The sequence below is a fragment of the Denticeps clupeoides genome, chromosome 18 (assembly GCF_900700375.1).
Source record: "Denticeps clupeoides chromosome 18, fDenClu1.1, whole genome shotgun sequence".
Taxonomy (NCBI): domain Eukaryota; kingdom Metazoa; phylum Chordata; class Actinopteri; order Clupeiformes; family Denticipitidae; genus Denticeps; species Denticeps clupeoides.
Genome location: NC_041724.1, coordinates 1561896 through 1578944, shown reverse-complemented (window position 1 = coordinate 1578944; position 17049 = coordinate 1561896). Strand labels below are relative to the sequence as shown.

Here is a 17049-nt window from a genome sequence, read left to right as displayed (position 1 = left end):
CCTCGCTCCTTTACTCTCCGCCATTTACATATAAATTGCTTTTGGAGGTTTAACCTGATGCCATTAGCATATTTCCCAGCGAAGGTGGTTTTTGTTGACGCTGTGGCGGGGTGAAGGGTTCGAGTTGACCTCCCTCGTCCCCCTCGGTTCCAGCACCAGGGGCCACCATCTCAGTCCGGCCAAGGCCAGAACGATCATGGGCATTTTTTTATATAAAAAAAAAAAACACAGACACCCACATTTATAATTATGCAAACAAATGCAAGCAAATTGTCAAACTAGCACACTGGATTGGACAGCAAAAAAAATACAAATAAAACGAAATATTATATATGTGTGTGTGTGTGTATATATATGTTTTTTTTTTTTTTTTTTTGCTGTCCAATCCAGTGTGCAAGTTTGAGAATTTGCATTTGTTTGAATAATTATAAATGTGTGTGTGTGTGTGTGTGTGTGTGTGTACATAATTTCCAAGCTGTACAGATCTTTTTCCAAACAGGAAGAAACGGAACATTTCAAATATATTTGGAACACATTTGACCAGATAATATAATGACGAATGCAGTAAACAGACCCTCCGTCATGGCCACTTCCTGTCCCCCGGCTCTTTCTCCTTCCCTTGATGTTAAGACGCGGCCGCCTCGAACCCGCGCCGCGCTTGTTTGCAGCTTTTGTTTGATTGGCCCTCCGGAAGGCTACACTGCGTCTCGGGTGTCCGCGTTCGTGGTCAGGCATGTTTGCATGGCGAGTGGCTGCTCGTGACACGTGGGACCGTCCGGCATGTAAACGGCAGGCAAATGAGGAGCTGCCGCTCCTCGCCGGTGGCCGGACGTGGCGCGGCGCAGCATGCGGCCTGGAAGGCTCCGGCAGGGGCCTTCTGTTGTGGTAGTGCATGGTGCCAGGGGGACAGACCACTGCTGTATTGAGTCTGTTCAGTTTCTTCTACCTGCACAGGGTGGCGGAGTACTCCTACGGCAACCAGAAGAAGTCCAGCAAGAAGAAGAAGCTGAGCAAGAACGACATCCGGCTGGTGCCGCGGGACGTGGAGGAGACGGACAAGATGAACGTGGTCAGCTGCTCGTCCCTCACCTCCTCGCTCAACTACTTCGACTACCACCAGCAGACCCTGCCGCTGGGCTGCCGGCGCTCCGACAGCACCTTCCTGAACGTGGAGAACCAGAACTCGCGCAACGCCGCGCCCAACCACACCTACCACCACACCTTCACCGGCCAGGGCCCCCAGCAGCCGGACCTCATCATCAACGGGATGCCCCTTCCCGAGGTGAGACCTTGTCCCTTCTCCAGCCCGGGGCTGAGCCGTGATTGGCTGCTGGGATTCAGGCGATTGTGGCCCTCTGATTGGTCGATGAGATCTTGAGACGTTCCTACTTCACCTGGCTCTACGTATATAATGTGAATTGAATATCTTGCTCGCAGTGATGATGATATCGTTGTAATGTCACTCCTGCGATATTAAATATTGTCTATAATATGATCACGATAGCTTTGTAGGTGAAGGAAGCGGAATTTTGGTGGAAGTGGAAGTGCCTGCTAGATCCTACGTCGGTTTTAATTGTTTGATACGTGAATCCAGCGTCCTGGTGGACGTTTTGTGAGGTTGATATGTTATGATGATGTCATATCCTGTCACAGCAGGCTGCAGCACGATAACGGTGACCGAGTGGTGGCTTTTTTACCTAATTGGAGGAGTTTGGAACGAAAACGACGTTGATCTGCCAGACTTCTTTTTTCGCGAGAGTCAGGGCTGTATCATTTACCGACGTTGCGTAAAACGGAAGAGAACCGTGGGCTCCTGCCAGACGCGCTGACCCGGCTAATCAGAAGAATAATCGCGACTCGCGTCCCACGGTGCCTCCTCAGTCCAGGTGACGTGTCTCACTCACCCCTTGGATTTATTGACTCTCTCTGACATGTGGATTGGGGGATTTTGCCGTTATTGACCCCTGCGGCTGGAATTTCCAATGTTCCCCTGATGGAAACACGCAAAGCTTTAAGCCTGCGAGCGAAGCCGGGAGAGCCATTGATCTATCGACTGGCTGATCCAATTTGCGGCATGGATCACTAAAACCCCGTTAAAGACGTGCAGATGCATTAATGCTGGAAGGTACTTAAGAGCCACCCAGTTTGGCTCATTTATCGACATCCAAGTTCAGGCACTACCAGGGTCCCCCGAGATTTACGTTGGTAGATTCTCACTGAAGGCATCAAAACTATGAATGAACACATGTGGAGTTATGTACTTAACAAAAAGTGGAGACCTGGCCTCCACAGTCACCGGACCTGAACCCAATCCAGATGGTTTGGGGTGAGCTGGACCAACAAGTGCTAAACACCTCTGGGAACTCCTTCAAGACTGTTGGAGAAGCATTTCAGGTGACGACCTCTTGAAGCTCATCGAGAGAATGCCAAGAGTGTGCAAAGCAGTAATCAGAGCAAAGAAACTAGAATATAAAACATGTTTTCACTTATTTCACCTTTTTTTGTTAAGTACATAACTCCACGTGTGTTCATTCATAGTTTTGATGCCTTCAGTGAAAATATACCAGCGTAAATGGTCATGAAAAGAAAGAAAACACGTTGAATGAGAAGGTGTCCAAACTTTTGGCCTTTACTGTATTTCCTTCTGGCACAATGAAGGGGTCCAATGCAATTTGCATAATATTAGTAATACAGAATAATCACACACAAACACAGATCAGTCTCATTCAGAGTACTGTACTAGTGCATATTTCCATAAAATGTCCGCCTGTGATAAAAAAAAAAATGGCGTGATATTGTAATATTTGGAGATGCCTGCTCTCCATGTGAGATTGTGCATGATTGTGGACGGTAGTGAGAATACGGCACGGCGGCACATGGTTGGCTGGCTTCGTGCGAGTCCGGGCTTGAAAGCGCTCGACTCCACAGATCCGGGTTCCCCAGAGGTCTCGCCGGGACACCGGGGCTGGTGCGTGCACCGCCGTCGTCCGGAAGTATCTGGCCTCGCCTCAAGGGTTTGTTTTTCTCGCGCGGGCCCCTCATTCCTTATTATGTGCCGGGGAGCAGCACTGCGGCAGGAAGTCGCCGCTCGGAAGCTCCGTGGTTTACACCACACGTGGCCAACCTGTCCGCCGCTTCGAAGGGAAGCGAGGCTGGAGATAAAACCCCTCTTAGAGCCGACGGGGAGGAGAGCGCGGAGAACCGCGTTAACGGTGATATAATCGGACGTTGGGAGGGGCCCCGGGCTCGCAGTCGGATAAATAAATTCCCGATGATATCGACTGGCCTAAAATTAACCTTCGGAGGGGATACAATTCCGGCTCTGACCTGGTAAGTTTCATTAGGGTGTTTAAACGGAATGGATCGCGGTTCTCGCGTTACGGCTCTCGGGGAGGGAACGTCTCCTAATGCCCGTCCGGAGCGGTGGGGGCGCTGCTGCGGACGGCCTTGCGAAATGCAGTTAGTCCAGGTCCACTCCAATTACCAACATACTTGAGCTGTCATAATGTACTTCGAGACACATCGCCAGCCCGAATCCTGCTGATTCCTAATGCTGTATGAACCACTTTCAGCTAAAATCGATCAGATCAGCATGCTTCAGTGGGTGGAGTTAATGCAATATCGATGCGGAGCAAGAAAACAACTTTTAGCCGTGTAACTTTTTCTAACTGCAATTAAAGTAATCTGCATACAGAGACAGATGCAGATTTACAGCTCTGCTTAATTTGGTTAAAAATATAGATAAATAGAATAATGTTAATTGCGCTAAAGAGCCAAATGAAGAGGTCGCTCATCACATTGAAGAAGGTGTGTTTGTGTACATTTACATTTACAGCATTTATCAGATATCCTTATCCAGAGTGACTTACAATCAGTAGTTACAGGGACAGTCCCCCCCTGGAGACACTCAGGGTTAACTGTCTTGCTCAGGGACACATTGGTAGTAAGTGGGGTTTGAACCTGGGTCTCCTGGTTCGTAGGCGAGTGTCTTACCCACTAGGCTACTACCACCCCATGGAATGGCTGGCATAGGAATAGAAAAAATGATCTCTGTTGCTCAATAGATGGGAATGAAAAATTAAAGCATATGTAGAGAAAAATAAATCACCTCTCTGCCCAAGATTTAGTTTTTTATTGCAGGACCCATTTAGAAACGTTTCTTTTTTTCATGATTTTGTCGGATCTCTCAGCAGAAGTGACCTGCGCGGTTATTTGAAGGCATCTCTGCATGTCCACACCTTGCTCCCCGCCGAGTCTCCCATCACTATGGCAGAACGGCGTCGTTGCGTCGGGCCTAATTGATTTGGCTCGTGTTTCGTGATTCAGGGGCCTCCGGTTGGCGGAAACGTTCCGGTTCTCCCTCTCCGTGTTTGAGGGAACTAAGTAAACAGCGTACAAGGCAATGCAAAGGTCGCGGCATGTCGAGAATTTGATTCCGGCGAGGGGGGGGGGAGGACCCGGATCTCCCGGCGAGGTTTCGCTCTTTAATGGCTCCCGTTCGGAGGAGTGTGAGTCGAGCGGTATCTCCGGCGCCCTTTGATGCGTGCTGATTGGTCTCGCTGCCAGATGAGCAGCCGAGTGATCTGAAAAGGTCACATTTGTCGGCGGGCTTTGCGTGAGCACGCTGTCTTCAAGCGGCGTTCGCCAGGAGGGAGGGGAAGACGGAAAGCCGTGCCGTGTGTCGCTCGCGTCATGTGACTCAGCGGCACCGCTGTGTTCCGGCCGCGTCGTCGCCGCCATCGGTCCTGATCTTCGTGGTGACGATGCTGTGGCGTGAACTTTGACCCCCCCACCTCCTTCGCTGAAAGTTGCCGATTCTTAATTACCACGGTGAACGTGTAAAACTTGAATGTTTTTTTAAAAAACCTAAATCCCGATGAATTTTAACCTGGTTAACAGGGTTAAAAAATTATAATTTTTGTAATTATTAGGAGCAATTCGGTTCCCGCCAGGATCAATTCGCTGGTTCTTGTTTGCTTATGTCATCAAAATGCTTGAATTAAAGCGAGTGAGACGTGATTGTCATTGTGAGACACTGCAGCACAGCACACGGTGACACGGTGAAACGTGTCCTCTGTATTATACCGCCACCCTTGGGGAGCAGTGGGCACCATGACAGGCGCCCGGGGAGCAGGGTGTGGGGACGGGACCTCGGTGGCACCTTGGCGGCTCGGGAGTCGAACCGGCAACCTTCTGATTACGGGGCCGCTTCCTCAACCGCCAGGCCGGCACGCCAAAGGATACTCTGCACACCGGTGTTGGCAGTGGCCGTAAAGTTTCATGATGTCCACTGTCCACTGAGGAAGCGGGGTGGGTGGGAGCCGTCAATCATGCCTACAGGCTCGTCCACACGTCGTTACAGTTCATCTACTGGGCGTCCCAAATAATTACACCGTAAATCACAGTTGCGGCGTACGTCACGGCAGCGCACGTTGCTCCGCGGGAATGAGGAGTTTTCACCGTCTGCCGGGCGCCCCCTCGTCCAGGATCTTTCGCCCCCAGACCGAGGCTGCCATGTCAGAACGGCCCAGAGTGACGCGGCCTGACACTGGCATGTCACCGCCGCCCAGCCGTAACGAGATACGATGCCGGGTCGCCGTGTGCATCGGGCCAGGGACGACATGGACAAGGAGGGCGCGCAGGAATAATGGACGGGAGTCTGGAGTATTCGCTGATCGGCCACAACATTAAAAATGGCTGACGATTTATGGCTGAGCTCTCGAAGTGTCGTTGAAATTGAAGCGTCAGAGGGAGGAAAACTGGGTCCTGGTGGGGAGAATAAAGGAGGTGACCTCCTTGCTCGAGTCTCTGGTACCCAGCGACTGTGGCAGCTGCAACGTTTGATCATCACGCTCCCTCTGGTCTCTTCACGGTGACCTTTCGCTGGGAGCCTTTTCTTCCTGTGATCGGCCGGGACCAGGCGGTGAAAATAGACGTTCAGGCTCAAGCATCTGGGTCCTCGCCATTCCTTTCCAATTTAATACAGAAATGAACCCCAAAATAGTCCTTTTTTAAAAGCCCGGGCCCTCCAAACATTTGAGCTCTGAGAGACGCCGAGAGGAGCCCAGACCTGTGAAGAGTCCTGGTTCCCGGGGCTTCTTTGTCCGTGGTCTCCTTTGATGTGGGCGCAGATCGGGTGCAGTCCCGCCAAAGAGACCGGTCCGGTTTAAATCCCGGCTCGTGCGACTCTGCCGAATTGTTCCTTTTCTATGCCAGCGCGAGCAACAATGAACGGAGGCGTGGGAAGCGCGCTTTTTTTTAATAAGTCCATTTTCCCAGAAGCCGATGGCTGTTTATCGCGCCGATATCGAATTTAGTTCACCGTCTCGCGTTTCCGCATCTCCCCTCCGCACGTTCTGCTAATGACAGCAGGTATTGCTTTCTTCTCCGCCATCTCGGAGGAGTAATTATATGAATTTGCCTTCTCAGGATGTGCTAACAACTCCAATCCCCACCACGTGCATATTGTACTCATCCATCATTATTTTACAAGTAATAAAACCTCCAATTGAGAAAGTGAGAAATTGTCTCCAATGCCAATTTTTTTTTTTTTATCCTTTTTTTTGTCTTCAGTTGCTCACGTTTAAGAAGAAAAAGACAGAGCTGCTCAGGCCAAGACTCAATATGGTAGCCGAGCACGCATCCCTCTTTTAATCTCTTTTAATCGCGGCTACGATGCGGCGGCGTGTGCTTTAAAAAGCGCCATCTCTCCGCGTTAGGAATAGGTGCGAAAAGAAAGCGTCCCCTGTCGAGGGCTCGGGAGAAACTTCTCCTACCTTATCTCTCATTAACACAGATCTCGCTGCCAGCTCTCCGAGTTAAAATTATTGCGACATGGAAGGTCATCGGCGTGCATTCTGCTGTAGGAGTGTGAGAGAGAGAGAGAGAGCGAGAGAGAGACACTTCCCACACACTCGGCCGTAAATACGTCTATAGAAATGAAGGTTAAAGGTTAAGCAACATCCATCAGGGTTAGTAAGAATAATGACTGTCGCGGTTTAAAGTTAGCCCCCGTCCCACGCCGTGCCTGTGCTGGATGGGCCTACTGGGATTTTGGGGGGAAGCAGCGCCCCCCCATATGCCTGTTTGTAGATGCTTTTATTTATTACTTACCAGATGAAACGCGAACAACACAAGCGAGACGACAGGAGGACAGAAGATTCATCTGAATTCATTTCACCAAACATCATAACCAAATTTGACACAAATGCACAATGACAGCGAAAAACAAAATCAAAAGTGACGTTCCATAACATAACATGACATTTATTTTTGAATTGTGATTTTTTGTTCCATCACAGTTACCTGACAGTACACGAGTAGAACGTAACTGTAAGTGTCCGCGTGCATCGTCATTACGCCTTGTTTTAATTTGCTTCGCGCTTCCGTGCAGATCCGTAAAAGGTGATGGTGATTTGGGGAACGCCGGTGACCTGTACCTCAGTCCAGAGCGTATCTACGTTCTACCTTCAGAAAATGGTCTCGCCTCGCCGGCTTTTTTTTTTTTTCTCGCCGCCTTGCCCGTCTCGGGATGGTTTTCTGGCTACGTGTTTATCGTATTACTGCAAAACTTCTCTTTTGCACAACAAAATTAGCATACTTCACCGCTCATGTCCAACTCCAGCAGGGTGGATTTAAATTGTGCAGGAGAAGCAGCAGCCTCTGCTGTACGTCCTCCCCCATTAGATGGACACCTGTAGGTTTTTTACAGAGGAAAAATGAATAAGAAATCGATTTCTGGGTTCACGTTCACGCCCATTATGAGGGATCACACGCATTCTGCGGCGCAGGAACGTGGTAGGAACGTCTTCCAGGTTGAAGTTCCTCTGGCCACCCGTGGCGCAGCCTGGGCGTGGCCGCGGCGAGGCTGGGAGGCGTAATGAGGTGTGGCGCTCTTCTCCGGCCGGCCTAATGGGCCATGACTGCGCGCGGACCCGTCAACCGATCCACTCGTCACGACCGCTCAATCCCTCGCTCCTCTCCATCCGTCTCCTCCTCTTTCTGCCGGATCAGTACGTCCCTCCTTCCGTCCCCGTCTTTTCCGTGCCGCAGGACCTCATTTGGAGAACTCGGTCCTGGTTTTCCGTACGTTCCTGGTTCTCGTCTCGAGAACCGAGCTCCAGCCATTTCGATTACCCCCCCCCCTCCCCCCGAGACCGAAAGGGTCCTCAGACGAGCCGGGGACGAGCCGGGGACGAGCCTGTCCTCGCCGACATCGGATGCAACGGGGGGGGGTCGGCACGGCGAAGCGTAGAAAGCCACGGGAAGGGGGGATGGAGGGCGAGGTTCTTATTCGGTGGCCGGAGAGGCATTTTCTGCCGGCCCTTCGGGGGGCGGCACAATAGAGCGGCTCGTTCCCTTTCCTCTCACGTCCGACGTTTGACATCCTGCAGCACTAGAGCCCCAGTTAATGAATGGAAGCGGTGTGCTCTGGTCCGCGGCTCTGCGGCGGGGCTCTTCGGCTCAACCTCTCCCCTCCGCCGAGGCAGCTGTTCTCGGAGAGAGAGAGAAAGAGGCTGAAACGGAGGATGGTAATATGTATACATCTATAAAAAAAGAGGGTGCAGGTCGCTCAGACCCAGTGATGAGGACTTGATGCGCCCCCCCCCCCCCGGGGTCGCGTGCCCAGGTCACCACGGAGTCGTGCCTGGGTGCCCCTGATCCTACGTGGCCTCTGAGGCGTCATTAGCCTGAAACGAGCTGACAAGGCCGCCGAAAGCAAAAAAACACACATACGGATCACACGGCCGCCTTCCTGCGTGCTGATTGGTCCGAGCTGGATGAAAAAAAAAAAAAAGGTCTGCCGCTCCTTGGTTGGCTGTTAAATACGCCTGGGGCGTGTCGTTCGCTCGAAGGGGATCTAAGGATTTCCCCCCGGGGGCTTGGCGTAATTGTTATTGCAGTCTACGTTTTAAGCGCCCCAAAATAAAAGCCTCAGCGTCGCTCCGGGTGGCCGACAAGTGCGCTTCTTATCTGATTCAGCAGTGGCTGTTCAGTGCTGTCAATATATTTCTTATTGTCCAGAGACAACATGCAGTGTTCGGTATTTTGATCTATCGAAGGTCGTGGGTGTGTGAGAACATCTTCGGAATCAGAAGAACGTTGATGAAATCATAGAGAATCTACAGAGCGTGACGGAACCAGCAGTAGAGTAATATTCTCATTCATATTTCGCACGATCGTCTGAACTTCCCACCTTCAGGCCAGATGAGCGCCGCGAAGGACCGCTGTCCTCTTCCACACACCACGCAATGCCGATTATTTTCTTTGGAGCTCTAAGCCCATGTTTGGCCACATTCTCGGCTTCCTCCGCCGAGGCGAAGACTACAAGGACAGGCCTGCCACTCACCGCGGCCGGGCAGCCTGGCAGCGGCTTAGCCCGCGAGACACAGCGTGGCAGGTGGGCAGGGGGGTGGAATTTCCCAAAAAATAAGAAGCAGAAATGAGCAAAACAAAGGGCACAGTGGCGCGTGAGAATCGAGGCTCAGACGCCGCCGCCCAGGACAGCGCGATGGAGAAGGAACGTGAGAGACAGAAAGAAGAGATGGAAATAAAGCCAAATGCATTTCTAATTATAGCCCCCACCCCTCCGGTTCCCTTGTTGTGGGCGACGCCAGGCGCCAGCTTGCATGAGCAACTGCAGAAAGATGACTTTTGGTTTAATTTGGCCGACTAGCAATAATCCAGACTAAGTCCTTTAAATCTGCAGCTTCCCCTCTGTCGGATTATGGGGCTGTCTTTAAAAGGATCAGGGCTTCTTATCTCGACTTCCCTCAACATCCCAGGCAATGTCAAAAGCGAAGGAGGACAAGTTAGACTCGCAGGGCGCGATTCCATATATATATATGATCCCTAACGTTGTCACAGTTACATTGAGGAAAGAAAATACAGTAGCGTTTGCTAATTATGTTAATGCAAATTAAACAAATAGCTGCATCAATGGCTACTTATGTAATTGCAATTGTGTATTTTAATATGCGCGGCATGTAAATGCTCTTAAAAATATTACTTGGATGTTGCTGATGTTTTTCGTGTATGTATGTATATGTATTGTCTGTTAGTAATTTTTGCAAATGAGTAATCTATCAAAAAAACTTGTCACGACACATTTGATCCAAATGCAGATAAAGGATTAAAAAAAAAAAAAAAAAACACAAAAAGATGGACAACAGACACGGGTCACTGTAGACGTCCTGATTGGAGTGGATTTTGTGGACATAATTACGCTGCGAATCTTGACGCTGTAGTTACGACTGAAACTGTCACCGGTCTTATTTTAGCTCGGTTACTGTGTTGTTGTTGTTGTTGTTGTTTTTGACAATTTCTTGTTTTCCTCCGGGAAAGGAATTGATGGGAATATATATTTTATTTTGTATTCTTTGTGCCCGCCCAACATCATCCTTTTCAGACAACGGCAGAGCTTCTGCGCTTTTATTTCATCTTTCTTGGATAAATGATTGAAGCAAACATGTGTGAAGTAATAAGCTCTGCCACTCGGAACGGATCAGTGAACAAAAAGTAGTGTTTTTATTTTTTTATGAAGAAAACGAAGTTGCGCTTCCCAATTTAATCCCGCTTGCCTCTGCCATCGTTAATGAAGTGTTGGATTTCCTGGATTTTTGCGGTGGACTCGCTGTCAGGAGTTGCTGAGGGACCAGGCACCAATCTTGCACTTGCCACCGGGACGTGTTGTTTGAGACACGATTAAAGTGCGAATCTGTCATGCGTCTCGGGGGGGGACGAGCGGGAGAGCGGTCCGCCGGGGCCGGAACGTGGCCGCTTGTTTACCGGCCTGCGCCATTTTTAGCCTCAGCTCATTAGCTCGTGCACCTGAACGCTAAACTCCCGGTCGGACGAGGCCGCTCGAACGCGCCGCACGCGCTCCCGCTTTACGTTACCGAAAGGTGAAGTGATTGTCACTTGTGATACACAGCAGCACAGCACACGGTACACAAACTGAAATTTGTCCTCTGCATTTAACCATCACCCTGAGTGAGCAGTGGGCGGCCATGACCGGCGCCCGGGGAGCAGTGTGTGGGGACGGTGCTTTGCTCAGTGGCACCTCAGTGGTACTTTGGCGGATCGGGATTCGAACCGGCAACCTTCTGGTTATGGTCTGATTACGGTCTGATTACCGCTAGGCCACCACTGCCCCTACCCGCCTCGCAGAACGTCCATATAAACAATTAGCACACGTCATTATCCTCTCAACTAGCATGGCGCGGACAGGCTCTTCCTAACGGAACGCTAAACAGCACTTTTCCGAAGTTCCCATATCCAGAGGTCACTTTTTAATTGGTCTCGTCCTTGTCCTTGTCCTGGTTAAAGTGACAAAATGGTGTTACGCGGTGACATTTCCGGACCCCCGTTTTCCTCCGCCTTCGTCCCCTCGGCGTCCCCCATCGAGTGCTCCAGCCTGACCGTTGCTGCAGTAGCACTAATTAAAGCATCGTTGAGTCCCTGTAAAACCACACTGGTAATTACAGACTTTGCCGCTTTTGACCGGAGTTCCGTTGGCCTAAATGAAGTTGTTTTGGAGCGCGCCGGAACGTTCTGGAACGAGTGTTCGCGTTCTATACCGCCTGTGCCGCCCGGTCGGGTAATTATGATTGTTGGTGCGATGGCGGGGACTCGTTTTTCAAAGTTGCTTCGAATTGCTTGTTAATCTGGAGTTCGGGACCACAGGTGTCAGATCTCCGGCGTTCCTTCGCGAAAGCGCGGTCGAGCCAAACTTTTTTTTTTTTTTTCCGTTTCTTTCCCTTCTTCCTCAAAGCCGCGTCACAAACGAAGGAGGACATTTAAAGCGCTCTTTTGCCTGCCACGCTTCTCGTGTAATGAGTCTAAGAGTGCTCCAATTATTCCACCCGCGATCAAAACAGGGAGGACTATTGCCGACATTTCCCGGCTCTGATATCTTCTGATAAAAGGCGGTGCGTTCGCATCGCTTGGAGCGTCGTTCTTCGTGCGTTGCGTGCTACACCACCCACGTCACCTGTGTAAAATGGCCTTAAATTTTCCTGGGTGTCAGTAGCTTAGCTGGTAACACACTCGCCTATGAACCAGAACACCCAGGTTCAAATCCCACTTACTGCCATTGTGTCCCTGAACAAGACACTTAACCCTGAGTGTCTCCAGGAGGGGACTGTCCCCGTAACTACTGATTGTAAGTCGTGCTGGATAAGGCCGTCTCGTAAATGTAAATGCTGTGAAATAGCTCTTTTTTGGCAGATTTTTGTCACCTGTTAAGCAATTTGTTGTTTGTTCTTTATATTTTTAGTATTTCTACGATCGCGAAAGTGGAAGTTACTCTTTTTGTGCTCCGAGTTCATCAGCTCCTAGTAAATGAAGGGATTTCACCACGCAAGGATATCGAGCTACATCCTGCCTGCAAGGAATTAACTGCGGTCGCTAATCAAAAAGGGGGAAAGGAAGCCGCCGCCGCCGCCGCTCTGAGACAAAGAGCCGCTTCGGCCGGCCTGCGCGTGAACAGATAAACCTGCGGCCCTGAGATGTGTTTACGGCCGATAGCTGCTCTGCATACAACACGCCCAGCCGGGCGCCATTGATGAAAGACCATTATCGGCACATTGTTCGCGGCCGGCGGAACAAAAGGATTCCAGGTTTCCATTTCGAGGAAGTCGTGGTGTCGGACGGTGCGGTGCAGTCGATTACGCGCCGTAAACAGGATCCTATCTGCGCTCGGTGTGGAGCCGCGGAGGCACTGTCCTCTGAAGATAGTCGTGGTGTATCTGTGGTGTATTCGCGGTGTCGTGGTGTATTCGGTAACTCCAGGCTTTCCCTCGTTCGAAAAAAAAAAAAGAAAAAAAAGATGGCCCCTAATAGAAATTAAATTAAATAAAGTCGGCGTGGCTAATCCCTGTGTGTTTCGGCTGCCGGAATCCCTCCTGAACCCAAGGGTCAAGCCCACCGCATCTGTTTCTGTTTCACTGGGCGAACGCACAAGCTGCTCAACACACACACACACATACACACACACACTTCACCCTCTGCTGCCCTTAAGGTGCTTGTGTGTAAAATACAGTAGACTAGAACAGAGTACAGTAGGCCGTGCTTACCTGCCTCTGCAGGCCTTTGCATCGGAACAATTGGTTGTTATTGATCGATGGTGCATTATACAGAACAATAGAGCCATAATCAGCTCGAGGTGGTGAGGCACAGGTCGAAGGTCAAGTTTGGCATTTGAAATAGTTCGGCTCGGACCCCACTGTTGTTAAGCTACATCAAATTGTTCTATTCTATCAATATTCAAACCCTTGGATCAACAGGGTATTAAGGAAGAGTGATCGCAACCAATCAGAATTTGGTTCACCATCAAAAGTCTTGCCGGTCTTGTTTTAGGCACCGCCGGCCATTTTGCTCCATATGCGAAACAGGCCTCTTTTAATTTTTAGTTACTTTTACGTTTGTTGGCGGCGGCGGCGACGCCCTGATTGCCCGCCAGTCGCGCCCGGACCCTCAGATGTGCCGGTGGCGCGCCGGGTGGTAATGCGCTCTGGTCAATCCGCCTCCCGGCAGCTGCCGATATGAGACCATCCCGCATATTAGCGCCAGATGCGCCTGCACCTACATCAGGGGATGGGGGGGTCCGTCCCCAGACCGGCGTTGGGCCCGCCTCCACCTGCCATACTTCCCGGGGTCGTGGCCAAGCAGCCACCTCCCGCCAAATGGTGAAACATCGTTTGATAATAATGAAAGATGACGAAGCGTCACCTGGATCCCTCCGCCGGAGCGGCGCTGGAGGCGGGGACTCGTCCACTACCCCGGTGTCGGATTAAATGGACGTCAATATGCAGGCCGACTGGGAGCGAGTGCATCCGCTCCCTCCCGCGGTGGTGCCGCACAGTCTGCAACGACCGGCCGGGGCGGAGAGGGGAAAAAGCATTCCTCGCCGCCGCGTGCGAGCAATATCGGGCGCTCTGCGGTCGCTCCGTCATTACTTTTACAGCCACGCGCTGATGATCTACGCTCGTAACGACCGCCTCTCAGGCCTCTCCAGGAGCTGATGGGCCGGGGGGAGCAGCAGAAGGAGGCTCGCATTTCCTCCACGCCAAGTTCACGCTACAAAATCAAGACGGAATCACAGATTTCCAACGTTGGAGATAACTTTTGTTTTCATGGGAGGATCCCGGAAGATTTAAACCCCGCCCTGTCAACGCGTCACAGGCGCAGGTCCGGCGTAACACGGGGCAGTGGTGGCCTAGCGGTTAAAGAAGCGGTCTCGTTATCAGAAGGTTGCCGGTTCGAATCCCGATCCGCCAAGGTGCCACTGAGGTGCCACTGAGCAAAGCACCGTCCCCACACACTGCTCCCCGGGCGCCTCTCATGGCCGCCCACTGCTCACTCAAGGTGATGGGTTAAATGCAGAGGACAAATTTCACTGTGTGCATTGTGTGCTGTGCTGCTGTGTATCACATGTGACAATCACTTCACTTCTGATCTACCGATCAGACTGAGCAGATGGAGCCTTAATGCGGTGAAATATGTGCATTTTACGGCACCAGCCACCATCAATTTTTTAATCACCTCGGCCGCACGTGTCCTGGATTAGCGTACCTAAAAATATGATGGCGCGTGTCCTGACGTTTGAGGCTTTGGGAGAAAAAGTCCCCTCTCCAAAGCCGGCGGAATTATTTGTACATTAAATTACCGCGGACCCGTCCCTGAAACTGGCCGAACTCCAGGGGCCGCAGTCGAAAAAAAAAAAAAGTGCCCCGCCAAACGTCCGCCATTAATTCCCTTGGAAAGCCTGTTTAAGGCCGAAACGGGAGAGAAGTCCGACCAGCGTCGGGTGTCTCTCGTCCCTCGTGTGTCAGGTGACACCCGTCGTCCAGACTGAAACAATGGCCGGCCGCTTTCGTTATTTCGGGGCTCTAACGTTGGAATTAAAGGCGAATCCTGGGGGAGGGCCTTCGGGAAGCTGCCGCTATTACGGTTTGATTAGGTTCCTTGGGCTTAAAGAAAAGTAAGCCGATTTATCCCCTTTCGGGAAAGCCACGCGATCGGCAAGTCGTTCGTCCCTCCCCCTTTTCGGTACGTAAAAGCCCCCAAATCTTAATCTCGTCGCGTTATTCGGGATTCCTCCCGATATTGTGTGGCATGAACACCCAGATGCGGTCTGACACGTCCGGAAGGGGGTTTCGTGGCTTCGCCTTCCCTTCTACAGAAAGGTGACGGTAGATGACCCCCCCTCGGCCGATACTCGGCCAGTCCCGCTCGCAAGCTGCCGGTAACCCGAGACCCCCGGCTTCTCTGACCCCACAAATCCGCGCCCCGCTCTTATTCAGAGTCTCTTCATTGCCTTCGACGTTGACGAGCTCATGCATCTTTAATGCTGTTGCTGCTATTAATGTATGCATAATTAATCATATCTCTGCAGACCGCAGGCGGGCGGCGTCTGGAGAGCCCCGCGGCATCATGGGTACGGATCCCGATACGAGGCGGAGGGGTTGGCGCCTTGCCGATGCGGGCCAGGGAAATACCCTTGTACAGTCTGCGATTGTTTGGCTGGGAACGGGGGAAGGGGGGGTTCGGTGGGGGTGGAAGTGGGTCACCCACGGCAGAGCGGCGGGACGGGGTTGGGGGAGAAAAAATCTTTCCACCCAGGTAACCGGCGGTAAGGAGTATTTCTACACCGAAACAAACGGCGAGACGATTCACGTCCTGCTTTCGCAGCTATTAGAGGGACCCGGAAATAACGCGACTCGACTGAAGACCTCGTTTTACCACGCAGGGTGGTAGTAGCCTAGCGGGTAACGCACTCGCCTATGGACCAGAAAAACCAGGTTCAAACCCCACTTACTACCATTGTGTCCCTGAGCAAGACACTTAACCCTGAGTGTCTCCAGGGGGGGACTGTCCCTGTAACTACTGATTGTAAGTCGCTCTGGATAAGGGCGTCTGGTAAATGCCGTAAATGCAAATGTTTTACTCAAACCCCTTTAAGGACTTACCACGATTCGCTTATAATGTGCGTTTATGGGCAGTGGGTAGTATGGCACGAGATGCGAGAACCCCTTCACCCCGTTTCCAGCACGATCCGAGGGCTTTACCAGTTTAATTTAATAGTATTTTTTAAAGGGAAATCTATAATCCACCAGATGGCGAAGGATCTACGGGTAACGCCGTAATTGAGGAGCTGACAGCCCGGCTGGGCGCGGATCATGGCGTCCGCCCGCCGGGTCGTGTAAGTCCGGATAAATCCGTTCCCGGCAGGTGCCGTGCGCACTGGACGGGCCCGCGGGGGTTCGATTCCAAAAGGGGGTGCAGCCGAGACCCCCGAGTGGAGAGCAGGGCCCAGTTACGGTGGGCCATAAGTGTAGGTGGCTGCAGGCAGGCCAAGAGTCGAGTTTTTCCATCTTAAAAAATCTCCAGCCTGCCGCGGTTCTGCCGGGCACGTTCGTAATTAGAAAACGAACTCCGACTGGAGCGGCTCTTCCCGGGGCGGCGCCCATAAACAACGGGGCTCATTATGTGCCACTCAGGAGGGCAGATGAATGAGCCCAAAGACGAGTGGATGAACCGCGGACGCCAATCAGGCATTAAAATGAGGAAGTCGGCCCTCTTCTTCTTTCTGGAAATGTCTTCCACCAAATCACCCCCCCCATTTGTGTGACTATTCTGTGACTGGGACAAGAGTACTGGGCCATTTTCTATCTAAACGTCCCAATTTCAGTACTCTCTGAGTTCTCTTTTACCTTTTACTAAAGATTTCCGTGGAGAGGACTAGCATAAGTATTTAATAATTTTTTTATAAAAAGAAAAAATAAGAGGGGCAGTGGTGGCCTAGCGGTTAAGGAAACGGCCCCGTAATCAGAAGGTTGCCGGTTCGAATCCCGATCCGACAAGGTGCCACTGAGCAAAGCACCGTCCCCACACACTGCTCCCCGGGCGCCTGTCATGGCCGCCCACTGTTCATTCAGGGTGATGGTTAAATGCAGAGGACACGTTTCACCGTGTGCTGTGCTGCTGTGTACCACAAGTGACAATCACTTCACTTTTCACATTCGTCCTGGATTTATGAAATTGACT

General features: G+C 51.4%; 1 protein-coding gene across 2 annotated transcripts in view; it reads left to right on the top strand.

The window, feature by feature from the left end:
* The window catches only part of LOC114768318 (protocadherin-19-like), a 44712-nt gene that overhangs the window by 4097 nt on the left and 23566 nt on the right, over positions 1–17049 (top strand). The window contains exon 2 of one of the 2 annotated variants that reach the window (XM_028960533.1): positions 955–1282. In XM_028960533.1, coding sequence (XP_028816366.1) covers positions 955–1282 — 328 coding nt within the window. Of the gene's footprint in view, positions 1–936; positions 1283–17049 lie in introns of both variants that reach the window. The other variant, XM_028960532.1, reaches the window with a different exon arrangement.